The 17818-nt window shown below is 42.5% G+C and overlaps 1 protein-coding gene across 1 annotated transcript; it reads right to left on the bottom strand.

Moving 5' to 3' along the window:
- Window positions 1-1385: 1385 nt before the first annotated feature.
- Window positions 1386-17124, bottom strand: pitpnb (phosphatidylinositol transfer protein, beta). Its single transcript, XM_010750698.3, has 12 exons — window positions 17050-17124; window positions 12664-12694; window positions 11583-11728; window positions 10942-11033; window positions 10818-10825; window positions 9926-10000; window positions 9589-9672; window positions 6074-6151; window positions 5872-5976; window positions 5596-5718; window positions 5333-5419; window positions 1386-4093 (listed from the first exon to the last, which is right to left on the bottom strand). The coding sequence occupies exons 1-11, from the start codon at window positions 17067-17069 to the stop codon at window positions 5372-5374; spliced, it is 810 nt and encodes a 269-aa protein (XP_010749000.1). The 5' UTR covers window positions 17070-17124; the 3' UTR covers window positions 1386-4093; window positions 5333-5371.
- Between the last annotated feature and the right edge of the window lie 694 nt (window positions 17125-17818).

Below are 17818 nucleotides of genomic sequence, written 5' to 3'. Positions count from 1 at the left end.
AATATGCAAATAGCACACTGTGAAAAATACTCTATTACAAGTTAAAGTCCTAAAAAATGTTCTTTAAGTGTAGGGATGTTATATTAGATTAAATATTCTTTATTCATCCCACCATGGGGAAATTTACCTGTTACAGCAGCAGAGGAAAGTGTAGCATACACTACAGAATTAGAAAAAACACAATAAACAGACATAAATATCTCTAACCTACAATAAACACGAAAAACAATCAAGCTTCAAACAGACAAGTACTGAGGATAAAAGTGGCATGATATATAAAAAGAGTATTGTAATGTAAAGTGACCACAGTGTGAGAAATACTGCAAAGAAAGTGACCATGGTATAAATAATAATATTGCAAGAATATGTGTGAGTGTGATCAGGAAAATGTTCTTTAAGTGTTAAAAGTGTCAATAAAATGTTCTGCTGTTTATATATGATCTCATGATTCTGTGTTTTATTGTTGTAGTTGTTTTTTTTCATTATGGATTCATCAGCTGATTATTTAATAACTATAAATAATGGATGTTTTTAGTTTGGAGCAGTTCCTCTTGTCGTCCACTTGAGGCTGGCTCCAGAAGTGAATCAGTCTCCATAAGTCCCATGTTTACTTTAATATTAGTCATTATGAACAGTTGGTGGCGCTAGTTGTTGCGGAAGAAGAAGAAGGCGCAACAAGATTACATAAGTTAAAATATATCAAGTCAAACCTCTGATAATAGAAACAGAAAGGCAAACTGCAGTTCCTCTAACGTCCACTTGAGGCTGGCTCCAGAAGTGAGTCAGTCTCCATAAGTCCCCATGTCCAAATGTCCAACTTCACAGCAGAAATAAACATGTTTACAGCCTGGTACAAAAAACAGTTTTGGTCTCTGTAGCTAATTTCCCCGTTCATGACAACTGTACTGAGGGTGAATTTATATACAACTCACCTGTTCAGGTTATATTAAGGCTTAAAGTTATGCAGGATTAAGAGCGTGGACGCTTTGATTGACAGGTGGGTGTCATCACAGGTGGCTTGTTTGAGCAACCAAAGCTTTTTGGTTCTGAATATTTGTGTATGGGCTGAGGTATATGTGTACTTTATTTAATATAAGGCAGCTGTGGCTCAGGAGGTAGAGCACAGAGATCGGTGGTTCGGCTCCTTCAGTCTTTTAAATAAAGAAAAGCTTCAAGTGAAAACAGACAAACTCTGCACCATGAAGCTAGAAAAACACATTCTTTTTATATACTTTAATTTAATTTAAACTCCATATTCAAGTGAAATGTGCTGTCAGAGGACAAAACATCAAACTCCATCACACAGTAGATCCATTTAAATCACCTAACTGTGAAAACCTTCATCTAAACGGTGGCATGTGACAAAAAAAAGTTCCCTTTTTAAATTTTTTTTGGTATTTCTTTTATTTCAAAATGTTTACAGCCTGAAATCAGGATTTCCACAACCTCTTAAAACATCAAATTCAAGGACTTTCCAGGCCCCCCCCAACACTCTCAAATTCATGGACCCAACATGGCGTACTTTGAGACATTAATCATAGTTAATTACCGTTAACATCTAGCAGCTTTACAGAAGCTTGAATGTGTCGACTTCTATATGAAATTACAAATTTACATTTCCTAATCAGGAACAACAACTGGTTGTTTTTAGCCATTTTTCATATTTCCAGAATCTTTCAGGCGACTTTGAGCGAACGTGGTGACGAGATTAAAAAATAAAAATAAAATAAAAAGCACCCCGACAGAGACACAAGAACAGGAAACAGCACGTCGATTCTCTTATTTGTTCAAATTTATTAGATATTCTGTTATGTTCCATTGTCTAGACCTTCTGTCACGGCCTGAAAGCCGTGAAAAAGAAAAAGAAAAACAAAAAAAAGGAACTAATCGTTTTACATTCACTACTAATTCCCCTGAATTTTGCCTTATCAGAAAAAGAGAGAATTGAATACATTGTGAATCTTTGTTTTTCAAAAACAAAAACACAAGAAAAAAAAAAAAAAACAGTAGATTTTGCAAGTGCTTATTCATGATTACAAGAAAGAAAAACAGTATTTTGGACTCCGTCTGTTCCCTAAGCGTCTATCCCTCCCCTCACAGTCAGACTCTGGGCTGGCGTCACTGGTAATGCTACAAACTGAACATCACACAGCCTCCTTCATCTTAACGGGAGGACAGGGGGGGGACGGGGCGACTCCTCGTCAGCATCAAACTCAGACTCGGGCTTTTCACTCCTCAGCGACATCGTCTGAGGTCGGAGCAGAATCTGGTTTTGATTTGGAGGAGGAGAAGCCACCGTCCCGTCCCCTACCTCGGCCTTTAAAATGTTTTTCCCTTCTTTGTCTGATGCAGTTCAGCTGATGTCCTGATCAAACTGAGAATGAACCGAGATGAAAGAGTTAAAGAAAAGGTGTTGCAGGCATGCAGATCCGAATCTAGAGTGTGTGTGTGTGTGTGATATAACGGCTCCACGTCATGCATGTACAGGTGTTGAAACATATCAGTGTTCCTGCAGCTCAAGACACGTCCTGCATAGTTTGACACGTCCGTCTCGTGGCTGTACATTCATAAGCGTGGATGAGGTACGGTTAAACACGTGGACAGTTTGACAGACACGCTGTCCACAGAGCTGACACCACCTGCTCCGACTACATAACTTAAGTTTTAGCAGTACAGTATTGAATGATAGACCTGACGATGCTGAGTAGCTGTGTAATATTCCATTCAAGTCAGTATTTGTATGTACAGTTTGTCTATTATTATTATTATTATAATAAAGTACACTTAAACCTGTCCAACATTAACCACGCACAGACACAAACCTAACACGCTCATACCTGATCCGATAATCAGAGCTGCAGAACTGCGCTAAGCTACTTATGATATAAAAACATCACAAAATATTTGAAGCCAAGAGCCCCGACAGGATCTGCATGAACTCTCCCAAAAGAAAGCGAGCCGTCGCTGTGATAAAACGGGTACGACGTCGAGTCAACGCAGCCCGAGAAATAAAAAGAAAGAAAGAAAGCCGGAGAAGGAACGCCGCCTGTTTTCAGATCAACATGAAATGTTTTAAACCGTTTCTTCGTTCGGAAACTAGAAATAAGAAAAGTCATTCCTGTGGTTCACGTAGCTGAAAAGAAAGAAAAGAAAAAAAACTACACATGGTGAAAATAAGAAATAATCTACATGAAGAATCCACTTGAGCGAAGCTGCACTGCAGCGACCAGAACACATGCGATGCGTTTTTTTTTAAAGTTGAGGAGTCGCTGTTGTCCACATGCACTTGTGACGGAGGGCGGAGGGGGAAGAGGTGGAGCATGTTGAAATGTTGGACGTCTGTGTGTGTGTGTGGAGAATTTTTCTGTCATGCATTAAATTTAGCTCTGGTGCCTCGAAATTAAAAAGTCAAACTAAAAAAATATCAGTACTCCTAAACAAACTGCCAGACAGAGGGGACGGTGAGACAAGGAGGAGGATGAGGAGGAGATCCAGACAAATTTGAGACGATATTGAGGGGAGAGACAAGGATTAAAGTAGAGACAGACAGTTATAATACAGGGGGGGGGTACACGGTCCAATACCTGCTCGTAAGTTTTAAACCGATTTCTGTGGGAACCTGTCGACTAAAAACATTCTAGTGAATTTAAAAGGCTTGACTCGGAGTCACGGTTTACACACCTGAATAAAAACAAAGCCCATTGTAATAATCAACTAACAATTACATGTCAGGCAAGTTACTGTTCTGTGCAAAGAGTTTTTTTTTTTTTCTTTTTATATGTATGCAAAAACCATGTTTGTTTGTTTGTTTGTTTGTTTGTTTGTTTGTTTTCTGAGTGAACAGGAGGCGTGGTGATCGGGGTGGGAGCTGTACAGTACTGTTAACCAATCTTGTCAAACCCCACAATGAATCATGTGAGACAGGAAGAGAAGAAGAAGAGGCGGCGGCGGCGGCGGGGGGGGGGGGGGGGGCCGCTTCCTCATACGTTGGTGGACGTGTGTCTCTGATGACATCATCATGACAGGGTTTGGTTGATTTGCCTCATTGCTCATGAGCAGCACTGGTGCCTCGAATCGGACCTTTACTACGCAGCTGGAGGGGGGAGAAAAAAAGATTTGCATCAGTTCGGTGACACAACGGAGTCGGAGGTGTTTAAATCTGGCGTGCACATGCAGGAAGGCGAGGTTAGAATCGGTAATTTAGTCACACGGCTGCAGAACAAACTGAAAAAAGCACAGAGAGGAGACGAGCTGGAAGAGAGAGAGAGTTTAAAATGAGACACATGCAGAAGAAAAACACGACAGAACCGGGCTCTGTTCTTCATCTGTGGTCAGCGGAGTTAAAGTTTAGTGACTTAAACTTGGAGGTTTCTGGGCTCATGTTCAGATTATTTTCAGTTCTATCCTCGGATGGTCGAGTCAGCTCGGATAATCAGAAGCAGACTCGCAGCTTTTCTTTGTTTTCTCTGCGGTGAAATAAAATAAACATGTCTGCTGCTTTTTTAGGCAACTTTTGTTCAGTAATGAGCAACTTAGATTTAAAGCCCAATAACTCCTCAGAGACACGGAGAGAGAACACGAACGTCTACATAATTAAGACCATCGAGAGGTTTTATTAAGTATGACGATTTGGTTTAGTTGGAAATAAATACACGTTAGACCACAGACCACGTTTGAGATGATTACTGACAGGAGAGGTTTTTTAGATTTGTCTTCACCGTCGATCAATGATCAAAACACGATCCACGTTAGAAATTCTGGCAGACACGAGCTCAGACGTGATGAAAAGATCGTAAGCAGACGTGAAACTGTTGTTCAGGAGTAGTTCTACAATAAATAATCTTCCTATTAGTAATAATCCTGCAGCTGAAAACAATCAGCCTACGCTGCTGTAATTCAACATCAGTCATGACGATCATAAAAAGTTCTGTACAATAAAATAAATAAAACTTTTGTTTAGTCGACATTTTAATGGAGGATTTGTAATTAAATCACTGGAATATATTAGATACAACATTAGTACAAATGATCATCTTAATTAAAAGAATCAGTTTCATGACTTTGTGAACGTCTCTGCAGGTTTCATCATAGTTATTAGTTTGCCTTCATTTCAAAATAAAACTGCATTGTTGCTCATGTTTGAGAAACAACAACGGGATCATTTCTGGATTATTCAAACCACATTTGAAGAACGGAGCCCGTCGGAGAGAGACGACACGGGATGTGAAGAACAAAAAAAAAAAGATCTGAAAACAAAGAAAGTTAGACAGAAAAAAAAAGGGTGGAGGATGATCCATGCAGCACCTCCACCTCTCCTCCGTGGGGAACTTACTCAGCCTGCCTCTAGAGTTTGACCTACAGTGACGGGCCTCTACTCGTCTGTCGCTGAGGTCCCTCGCACATCTCCCTTCTGACGCATCTGATGTGAAATTCAGGAGTGGAAAAAAAAGGTCAAAGCGAGTGGATTCAACACGATGTGTCGTCTGCAGCCGCCCGGTCACGACACAACAATCATTTCTACCTCCTCTGCTTTTAGAACATCTGGAAAAACATTCACAGTCTGACAGGATGAGTCGTCTTTGGAGAGTCGTTTACCTCCTCGAGCTCTTTTTGGGTCTCCTCTTCCATCCGTCTGATGTCCTCCATGGTCAAACCAACCCATCTGTCAATCCAGCAGAACAGCTGGCGGTGGAAGTTGGTGAAAATACGCTTTTCTTGCTGCGAATAAAAAAGACAAACAGGAGGTTTAGAGACTGGAAACAGACTCTGGTTTCCTGCCTTCACCTGCAGTAACACAAAGGAACATGTAACAATGTTTCCCTCTGCTGTCCAGAACAGAAACAACACTCTGCCGGCACACACTGCGTTTACCTTGTGGATGAAGTTTTCCACTTTGGTCTGCAGACCCCACCACCTGAACTTGACAGTCACCAGTTTGTATGCACACATGTGAGGACAATCTGACTGCAGCTCATCCTGCGAAGGAAGAAAAGACGTGACAGAGGACAGACGGTGAACCTCAACATCATCATCATCAGTGAACATCATCATCATCGTCGTCAGCGTCAGCTACCTTCCACTCAGGGCCCAGAGGTCCTCTGCCTGTCTTGGTGGAGTGGAAAAGAGCCGGATCTTCTTCTGGCTTATAGTCCTGAAAGAAAAACAAAGAAAAACAAAACATGAAGATCAGAAACAGAAAGTGACGAGAGTCAGACTGAGATCCACTGACTCTGGTGAAACTGGATCATATTTTATGGAGGAAATGTTTTCTGGTTTTCCCTCTGATGTCCTCCGGCTGCTCCGCCTCAACTCTCTGTGATTTACAGAGTTTATGATGGACAGTGAAGTAAACTGCTGACAGCTGTAGCTGCTGTTAGCTCATGTTAGTGTTTGTACCACAGGCGTTTTTTGGACAACAGGGAAGAAGAAGAAATAGTTGATGTCGACTCTCTAGTTTTTGATCATAAGTAATGTAAACAGAAGAAATACTCGAGTACAGCTGAACATATTTACCACAGTGGGATCATACTCTGAAACCTGGGACGTCTAAATCACAAAAATACTTGATGAATAAACGATTGAACGACTCGTTTGATTATCTGTTTTTCTTCTGCTGATAATTGTCAGACGGTCCCTGACTCCGCTCCCTCCGATGTGAGGACGAGTTGAGACTACTCAGTGCTGACTCATTCATACTGAAGCAGTTTACTCAGACTTCACAGTCCTGTACGGGGATACTGAGGAATCAGCAACCGCAAGATTGTATTTTTACTGCACCACCACCCAACTTTCAAATCCCAACCCCCCCAAGCTCAAGACTCACTCTGCTGTTTTAATCCACGAGGTCTGTAGGGGAAGAGGGGAGGATACCTGGAGCAGATGGAGGTTCAGATTAAGCCTGGGCCTCGACGCTGATCCACTTAAGTCATTATAGTACAGGAGCCGGTCTAAGAAACGCTCGGACAACGTTGACCCACCTGGATGAAAGTGGATTAATGCCTCCTTTAAGATGTTAAACCTCGGGGCAACATGATGGTTTAGGTATTACCGAGTGAGCGGGTGGTTTTATTTATCAGTGGTCTCGTGATATTTAACAAATCAAATATAAAAAGCTCTGAATGCAGAGACACGGATCACAACGAAGCAGCTGCCGAGTGTGTGGCGGCGGTAACAAGGATTTTACTGGCACGTTTTTAAAAAGACTCACAGCTGCAGAGCTTCTGTTTGTTTCTGAGTCATTCGTTGGACAAACGTCAGCGGATGACAACTTTCATTCAAGGCAGCGCAGTGAGACAGCCGTCTGTGAAAGTGTGTGAGCGGGGTACAGGCTGCCACGACTGTTTTCAGTGTCGACGAGTCTGTTGATCGTTTAATTTATTGGTTTTAAAAAAAATAAATACAAAAAGGTGACGTCCTCAAATGTCTTTCTTTGTCCACAACCTCAACATATTCAGTTTACTGTCAGAGAGGACGAAAGAAACCAGAAAATATTCACATTTAAAACTCAAAACGGTTAATTGCTGATCAAACTAGTGGATTAATCGACTCATTGAATGGTTTCAGCTCCAGCTGTGTGAATAAAACTGACTTGACATGAAGCAGAAATCCAAACTTTCTTTGTCGGCTCATCAGCTGATTATTTTCCTGTTCAATCGTGTACGCGGTGAATGGATCGAGCCTTTCCAGCTTCTTTTACGCGACATGTGTCATTCACCCATTCACACACATCCATGCACTGATGGCGTCGGCTGCCAGGCAAAGGTGCCGACTGCTCATCGGTTTCTGGTGCACGCGCTCACTAGGGCTGCCACAAACGATTATTTTGATAGTCGACTAATCGCCGATTATTTTTCCGATTAGTCGACTAATCGGATCTTACATAAATTGACTATCCCGGAAAGAGGCGGGTGGGTGGCCGCTGTAAAACTTGTGGACGGAGCCGCGAGCCACCTTCGCCCCCGAGTCTTTCCATGCCGACCCAGAGCCGCCGCAGAGGAAATGCACCCGGCGGAGGCCAGCCAGTGTCGGGGAGAGGTCCCACGAGGGGATCCTCCCGCACCGTGCGACCCTGACCCGCCGAGTTCAATCCCCCGGGCAGACTGCGCAGAAGTTGCGGAACAAAAATCGCCTACTAAATTAGTTAATCAGTTAATAGTTAATAAATTAGATAATCGTGACTAATCGTGGCAGCCCTAACGCTCACAGTGCACCTTTTGGCGCAATTTGTGGTTATTACAGACTTACAGCGAAGTCTTCACATGCTCGTTTTGTCCAAAAATACAAATACGTTTAATGTTCTGTCATTTCTGACACAGAAAAGCAGCAACGGAAACTTTTCTGAGATTTGGATTTTTGAGTTTTATTCTGATCAATGTGTCGAAATGTTCTAAAAGTTTAGATTGATTGATGTTTCATACGAATTACACCGCAGAGTGGAAATTAAAGCTACTGCGGTCGATTAATTGCTGCAGCTCGAGAACGTGGTGACAAGCAATCACACGCAGAATCAATCTATAATTGACGTGCTGTATTTTTTAATGTTTGTATAATAATCAGTCTTATAATCGGCGTCTGTTCCCTCTCGTGTATCTCCTGTGAGTCGGGCTTTACCTTACGATCGATGAGAGATAGATAAAATAATTGCTGCTGTTGTAAAACTGTCGGTCGGCGTTTTATGAGTTTCACCGCCTGAGAAGACGTCAAATTCACAGATTTGTTACTCGAACTCGACTTCCCGGATCGATTTCACGTCTCGCTGCTGCCTCAAACAACATGCAGCGACGCGGCCCACTGCAATGTTTTAATGCATGTAAGGCTCGACGACTCCTCCATCACCGCTGGATGTGGATGCTGCTTTTGACAAACGGCTGAGAAGTTTGTCAAGTTTTAGGAAGAAGACGGCTAACAGGGGAGGGGACAGAGAGGCTGCATGAGACAAAGCTTCACTTAGATGCTCTCTGATTATTTTTGCTGCTGATGTTGTGATGCAGAGTTTAAGTTTGTCTTTTTCTAAAGAGTTAAAGCTCTGAACAGGAGACAGAAACACATTGAAGTCACGTGACTGATCAGCTGTTTCTGCTCTGACAGTCTCCTCACGGCTCTATAATCCATCCATGATGGCTCCATACAGATCTTATGCAACCTTCCTCACGTTAAAACATTAAATCTAAATTTTCCACAGGCTGAGGTTTGATTTGCGCCTTCTTCTTCTTGGTTTTGGCACCCCCTGCTGCTACAGCTGCATTCTAACAACTGGACTATTGATTATTGTCTGTTTCTGCACCAGATTTCAGGAGTGACCTGTTTGATAGAGAACCCTGGACACAGATTTGATGTATGTCGGACCGTTTGACCGTTGTGCAACAGTTCTTCCTTTGTCAGGTTCATTATCTAATCCAAATATTGACTAAACAAACACCGGTGCTCATCTTCACTTCTATTTCCAGGCCAACATGAAGCCTGAAATGTAAACGACGTGTTTTATTGTGTTCAGGGATGATAACCGTCTCCCTCAGTCGACCTGTACGACCACAGTCTTCCTCAGGGTGGAGACATCCTGCTGGAAACCAAACCTGCTGTCAAACTCACCCCGACGACCACTTCTTCTTTGTTTGAGATATCTATGGGAACCACCTCGACAGTCCTCCACGTCTGCTCTTCCAGGTCGTGGATCTGTCACCGAAGATGAAAAAGGGCAAGAGAGTAAATGTTGGTTCAGCACACAGACGACGAGCGACACTTTGTTTGTATTCAAATCTGGGAGGAAATCAACCGAGATTCAAATTCAGCTGCAACCTCTGCGACATGAGACGTGACTGCAGCAGGCAGGGAGAATCTAATTAAAAAAGGTGCTCCCGTGTTGCATCATGGGACATGTAGTCTCCAGTGTTTTGAGGGTTAATCTCTGCTGCTTCGCTTCACTTACATTTTCTAGTGTTCCCATGTCAGGTTTGTGCCACGTCTCGATCTTTATCATAAAGTCGTCCTTCATGTACTCGTTCTGAAACGCAGGAGAGAGAAAAAAAAAACAGATTTCATGAGGGAGGTGATGAAGATTTAAACTTTTAATATAATAAACATTTCGGCCTGATCAGGTACGACGGCTGCTGATCTCAGCCTGCACAAGCGGCGCAGAGAACGCCATGAATGGAGGATTCTCTTAAATCCTACGGCTAAATCCAATTAACCAATCAGACGTTTTTAGACTGAAACGCACTCGAGATGCCGCGCTCTGCCGCACGGCTCAGATCTATTTTTACCCCTCTCGACGAGCAAGTTAGCTCGCAGGTAACGTGCAGTAACATCGGCCCGTGGAAACACTTGATGCACAGACAGCGGTGTCAGATTTTTGTGTTGCACGCTGCATGCATCCAGTATTCTGCACGTGTGTGGGGGCTTTATAGTGGTCAGGAATCACAACCTTGAGGCCAAAGCACAGCAGCAGGTGTGACGTAAATCTGTGCAAACTCTTCACGTCATATTTGTTCAACAAACTCGCAGCGCTGACCGAAAGTGAGCGAGCCGGAGAGGCCAAAAACTGAGGAGGAAGCTGTCAAAGCTTTATTAGCCGTGTTGCAGCATCCTCCACAGTTATGTATTCGTCCCTCGAGTAAACTGTGCGTTGATTGCTGTCCTGTTAGAAACCCTAGAGCCTTTTCTTCTCCTCACTTACTGAATGAAATTATGCACAATCCTGAGAGCAAAGAAGCCAGTGCAGAGAAAACAGAAGAACCTCCCGTGTGAGTATGTTAGACGTGCAGGTGAATTCTTCTGGTCTGATCGAGACTTAAAAACACTTTAAAAGTTTAGAGACTCACCGTCACGACTGCCGAGGGAGGGAAAGCGGAAAAAAAAAGAGAAAAACAGCATCAGTATCTTTAAAAAAACTGAACATATACAAATGTATAAAGCCACGATTACAAATAAACAAGATGAACTTACTGGTGCGACAGTACGGGTAGGCGTTCCAAGCCTTTTCGTGAAAAACTAACGCCCCCTCTGGTGCAATCAACTTGACGAACCCCGGGACTTTACTGCAGAGAGAGAGAGAGAGAAATAAAACAGATGATATACATGCATGTTAGGTGTAGAGCAGACTGGACGGTTAGAAAAGTTTAAAACACCCATTTCCTGTGAAATCAAAGCAGCGGTCGGATGGAGAATGTGAGGAAACACCTGACAGGGAGCGGGATGCCCCTTTGTCTGCAGCTACACAGATTCTGTTCGGTTCTGGGTCATGAAGGCTTTGATTACAGGAAGAAGGCCTTCGCATCAAACTATCGGCGAGTCCGCTCCGGTAAAATGGCTGCTTGTTTTGGCAGCCGTGCTGCCAATACAGTCGCACCGTCAGATTGAACAGCTGGCAGCCGACGTGATCTGTTAACGCTTTGCTGCGATCCAAACAAACACGTCCAGATTGTGTTGCCGCTGGCGTCGCTCCAGGTTTTTTCTTTTTCTTTGTGTGTTTGAGGTGTTGGCCAAAAGGTGATAGCTTTGTAATGCTGCCATTTATAAATAATAAATGCTTCAGAGTCGACGTTTAGTGAAGCTGTCACGGAGGTGTTTGACGGTCGCAGACTTGCCTCTTTAGATGGTAGATTTTATGCGTGTACTGTCCCTTCTCCCCGTCCTTCTCGTACGGCTCGTTCTTCAGCACCTCGATGCCTTCTCCTCCTCCTGTCTCATTCTTGCTGGCCTCAGCCACAGAGAACAGCTGCCCGACTTGATACTGCGGGAAGAAGAAGAAGAAGAAGAAGAAGCAGAGTGAACACGCTGCACACCTTAAAAACTACAGCGGACAAATCCTGGGATTATTTGCTGAGACTGAGCGGTGAAGCCGAGCAGGTGCTTCACAGATGAATATAATGTGCATAAGTATGTTTTTAATCACCTGAAAATAAGAATAATTCTGTTTCTGTTACGACAGAGAACACAGCTCCGCCTCCCGTGGTTTCTCCTACATGCTTGGAAGGAGAGGGTGAGAGGCGAGGGGTATTCAGTTGGCTAGAGGTCCTTTTAAGTCGACTTAAAAAAACAGATTTCTCTCTTTTAAGTGTGTTTCTCTTGCTGCCTGATGCGTCTATTAGGATGACGTGAGCTGTGAACTCAAATTAAAAACATCTTTTTTTTTAATCGACCTGTGGCTCGCCACAGGAAAGCCGTGTTCGTCTTTGCACGGACAGACCTCCTAAATAAGCGTGACATTAAACTTTGTGCCCTAATTAAGCCTCAGAGTTTTAAATCTGGAGCTGGAGCACGGACAGCTTTTGTGCTGCTGCAGTTATCGTGACTGAGGGATTCAAACCTAGCAACCTCTGGCTGTGTTTACCCTTCACAAACCGACTTCTCCTCATAAAAACTAAACTCTCCGACTGCCAGCCACAATGTTTTCCCCCCTCTCTCTCTCTGTGAAACTGAAGCCAACGCATGATGTCAGTATCTCGATGGGGTCCGGGCCTCAGTGGACCAAAAGTCGTCCAGAAAATGATTTCTAGAAGACGACAAAGAGGCTGAGCTCACGCCGCCGTGCACCACCACCAGCACAGCTCGCTAACAAAGACTGCTCTGTCCTTGTGTGTCCATCAGCGTGCAGCTGGAATAAATATATGTGTATTGTGCTGGTCATGTAATAATCAGAGAGCAAACGGATGTAATGATACTCACCTCTTCCACAGAGACTGGCAACACTACACGGCTGAGCGGCAGGAGGAGGAGAGAGAAACAGATCAGTTAGTGACACGTTAAAGACGTTAAAACAGTTCACAGTGAAAGTGTACAACGTGCCAGAGCACCAGAATAACACTGATATCTTTAAAAAGGCACGACGGGGCGACGCTTTGGCTGAATTTTACTCTGACCATGTTTGGGGAAAAAATGAACGATGTTCAGAGAGAGAGCACATGTGCAGCCGGGTTAGAAAACAACAAGAACTCCCGAGGACAGACGACGATGCACTAATAAAGAAAGTGAAAAATGAAACGCTGCAACAATCCAGCCTGAGAAAACCTTTGAATTAAATGTTTGTGTGTTTAAAAAATCACGTTAATGTGACGGACAGGAGCGTCACGAACAGAACACGCATGAATCCACTGAACAGACACCTGCATCTCACACTTCAGACAGATCCTGAGCTCAGCACCACACCCTCCAACCTAAACATGAAACTTATTGACGGTGCACAGGCTCAGTTCACGGCGGAAAGTGTCTGTCACGTAAACAACTGGAAAACCATCACGGGATCTATTTAAAGCCGAGAGATGGAATCACTGCTGCACTGTGAGAGACTCTGAGATGGATGGAGCCAATAAAACTAATTTAAAAAGCTTCTTCTCTGTGTTTTTGCATCATTAGACACTGAATGTTTGTCAGACAAAACTAAAAAAATCTGACATGTGAGTTTTTAGACCGATAAAAACTGAAATCAGTCGACAAAACATCCAAACCTCCAGCTTTGACTTTTTATTATAAAGCCTGTCACGATAAAGCAAATGTGCAAAGACACATCCAGATGTTGGCACTGATGGTCATGTAACCAGAGGATCAGTGGAGGAAAACCCCAACAAAAAACAGCAGGAGGAGGAGGAGGAGGAGGAGGAGGAGGAGGAGGAGGAGGAGGGCTGTGTTTGTGGTTTGACATACAAAAAGCATGGACTGCACGAGATCTGCACAAAGAGTTCATGTCACAACAGAATTCACTCCAGACGAGCCCCGTCAGTTTCATTTTACTCGTCCAGACTTTGTGCTCTGGTTTGGCCTCCTGCCGCTGATCTCTGCGGCTTACAACAGGCGCGTTAATCATTAATCACTTATCGATTATTGGCCATAAAGAAAGTGAAAAAAAAAAGTCCTTGATCTATTGTTCAAACTGTTCCAGCGTTCATCATGAACCTGAATAAAACTCTGCAGACTCGCTCAGCGAGTGACGGAGCGGCTCTGGAAATAGCTGCGTTGGATTATACGGGGTGAAACTATTTGAAAGATTCAAACCAGTCACAGTTCAAGTGGTCCTGTAATCCAAGGTGGTTACCTAAGACCCAGTCTAAGTCCTCAGTGCACCTTTACAGCCAGCACAGGTACAGTCGTCTGCAGAGGGGCCGAGCAGAGCTGCATTAAATCATGAACTGAAACTTATTCAGCAACTATTCTGACCATCGTTCAGATGAGATGATTCACTGATTTTGGACGATAAATGTTAATAATCTGCCAATTAATCGAGAAAAATAATTAATAATAATAATAAATAATTGTCGGTTGCAACCCTAAACTAATCACACGCCGTCACCTGTTGGACTACATGCACCGACATGTGCAGCAGTTTCTGTCTGTCAATCATAACCAAAGTCGAGTTTCACAACCGTGATAACGTCTCTTTATGTAAGTGCTGCGTGTTACAGTACAGGACGCAGGTTAAACCGCTGCACGCACTGTACCAGTGAAGTGATGAGGAGACACTCAACGGTCAGCTCTCTCTGGTTATTCAGATTTATATATTTGTGTGTGTGCAGGAAGAAAACAAACTGATGCTGAATGGACTTTTCCTCTTCACACATCTGGCCCTGAGCCCAGGTCTCGTTTCAGGTCCCTTTAAAATAGATGCTATAAGCATAACATCATGAAAATCTATCAGATTATATTAACTGAGAGAGTTAATATATCGCTCCGAGATTAGAAAGCACTGTTGGCAGATTATTCCACAGCAGATCAGCTGAAATGCAGCTTGTAAAACTGGCTTTTAGCTGACTTGTGCAGTTTTAGATCTTCTGGCCACAATCATGTTTGTTTGATTCAGAATTTTTTGGTGATTTATCTGGTTTCATTTCTTACTACAGTTGTATTTCTGTCCAAAGTGGATAATCCTTTGTGTGTTTCCTTTCAGCGCGGAGACGCTCGTCCAAGTTTGGAAGTGAAATCTCCAAAATTATAAAACAAAATTAAAACGAGAAACTCAACACGCAAGGTCTGAATATTTCTGTGTGTGTGTGTAAAACTATACCGCTCCGCCACCTCATCACTCCAAAAAGTTTTTTGTTTTGTTTTTTCATTCACAAAAATTAAAAACAGCCGCATGACACACGTCACCACCAAAGTGAAATAAAATATTAATTTTACATGTTTTAAACTCAGATTTCAAAACTTCTGGATCATTTCTTTCATAATAATTTAACTTCTATAAATGAAATGTAAACGTGCACAAATATCCATGCACACTGCACCTTGTTTACCTGCTGCTGGTCATTGTTTTTATTCAGTATCTACCCTTTTATTCAATCACTCTATACAGTATGATATTGATATTTATTTTTTTCATTTATACCTTGCAGTTATTTATACCATGGTCACTTTCTTTGCAATATTTCTCACACTATGGTGACTTTACATTACAATACTCTTTTTATATATATCATGCCACTTTTATCCTCAGTACTCGTCTGTTTGAAGCTTGATTGTTTTTCCTGTTTATTGTAGGTTAGAGATATTTCTGTCTGTTTATTGTGTTTTTTTCTAATTCTGTAGTGTATGCTACACTTTCCTCTGCTGCTGTAACAATGGGGTGAATAAAGTATATTTAATCTAATTCTGTCTTTGTTAAACCACTTTAACTCTGAATATAACAGTTATTATAATTATTGCATGTTATGCACAGAGACAGACATTTAGCAGATGTTTCATTCACTTACAAAGTTAAATAAATAATTGTGCATGATAAGAAATGCAGCTGCTATGGTTTAAGTTAGCGCTGCTGCTAATGTACACAAGGGGAGCGTGCTGGCTTTGATGAAGCTGCTACAGGTCCCGTTATATGTGCACATGCAGGCTCTGCTGCAGCACAGCTCAGCTCCAACTACACGTCAGGATTATTAAATGCATCAAAGAGGCAGCTCTGCTCTGTGTTTGGCTTTAGCCGCCCAGTTAAAGGGCTAACTGCGATGCTAGCGCCCACAAAGTAACGGGAAAGTAGTTCCTAACCCCGGGGTTAGCCCGGCGGGTGCAGCCGCTGTGTGGAGGAGGTGTAAGGGGCTCGATGTTGGAGGAGTTCTTCCGCTGAGTCCGGAACATGAGTTGTAACTCGGCGGTTAGCTCACGTTGGACGTGCGCGCTTTAGAAATGACAGAAAATTGTCATGCTAGCAGCTAGCTAGCTAGCTAGCTAACCGGTGTTTCAGTTCAACGGGCGACCGTGTTAAGTTGTGATCAGCCGGATGCGGGAATAGAGAGCCGTTGAAAACAATCAGATGCGTACATCCTCGTAAATAACAAAATGATAAATAATTATTTGTTTCACTCCAACGTTAACGTTACAGTGTTGTAACTACGACAACCGCGGCCGAGGGTCACCAGTTAACACGGTCCCTCGTTAAACCGAAACACCTAGCAGCTAGCAGCTAACCGGTGTTTCGCTTTAAGGAGCGACCGTGTTAACTGGTGATCAGCCGAATGCGGGAACAGAGAGCCGTTGAAAACAATCAGATGCGTACATCCTCGTTAATGATAAAATGATTAATAATTATTTTTTCCCCCTTCACCGCTAAGGGTACAATATTGTAACTACGACAACCGCGAAGGAGGGTCACCAGTTAACACGGTCGCTCGTTAAACCGAAACACCTAGCCGCTAGCATTGATGGTAAATCCGACGGAGGAGAAGGGGAGCCTTAATCTGTCACTCACCGGGGACATTACGGCGCTTTAGCGGCATAACACGCCGCCTAACCGCCAACTGGTGACATATTAAAACCTCCAAAGTCACGTTAACGACACGAACGTGCGTGTTATTTGTTTGTGTCACTGTAATTTTTCATTAAGAAGCTAATTATCCGTTAGCTCGCGCTAGCAACGCCTAAAACAGACCGGTGCTCTGTCCGGCGGTCCACGTCCTGATCCACCCCGCTCAAAGCGGGCTTTTTACGGGGGGATACCGACACAAAATCCAGCGAACGACACCGCCGCTCGGTACACACGGGTCCGCTCTCCTGTACTCTGCGGTCGGACAGATGGAAACGCGCCGCTGAGATGCGGCAAAAAGACATTTTATAAAAACACTTCACACTCACTATTCCTTGATGAGCACCATCTTCGTCACCCGGGCTGCGCCTGCGCACTGCGACCCGACACCAGAGAGAATTATCAACAAGTTAGTCCCGCCCACAGGGACGAATCTGATTGGCTGAGACGCCCACACCATTTCTGCTCATGTACTGTACACACTGACATTTAATATAATAATATAATAATATTATCTTTTATTTTAATTATTCAATCTGACATCATACATTAAATAAAAATAAATTTAAAAAAAATAAAATTAAAGTATTAAATAAATATTGAATACTTAAATATTTATAATAATTTAATACTATTTATAATAATTATTTCAAATAGTATTAAATCATAATTAATTCATTAAATAAATTAAAGTATTTCTGATTCTGAAATGTTATTATATTATGCAAAATGGAGAAACTCTAAACCTTCTTATTCTTGTAATTCCAAATATTATTAATTATTAATATTATTATTTGTATCAAGGTCACTTTCTTTGCAATATTTCTTAAACTTTGTACTAACACTGTACTATTTCCTCTCTCTGTATTGCTGATATTATTGCCCACAACATAACAGTAAACATAACATGAGACTTATAAGAGTTATATTTATTTACCCTTTTCAAGGCAATTGGTTTCCTAGATTTTTTTTAAAAGTATGATCAACAAATTAGATTTTAGAGTGTATGATTTTTATCCATATAACATGTATTTTAATGTAATTATTTAATCAGTATGCTTGGTAGACTGTATATTAATGATAAAATGATGATAAATA

This window comes from Larimichthys crocea, chromosome IX, assembly GCF_000972845.2.
Source record: "Larimichthys crocea isolate SSNF chromosome IX, L_crocea_2.0, whole genome shotgun sequence".
In the NCBI taxonomy this organism is placed as follows: domain Eukaryota; kingdom Metazoa; phylum Chordata; class Actinopteri; family Sciaenidae; genus Larimichthys; species Larimichthys crocea.
This window is presented reverse-complemented; position numbering and strand designations above follow the sequence as displayed.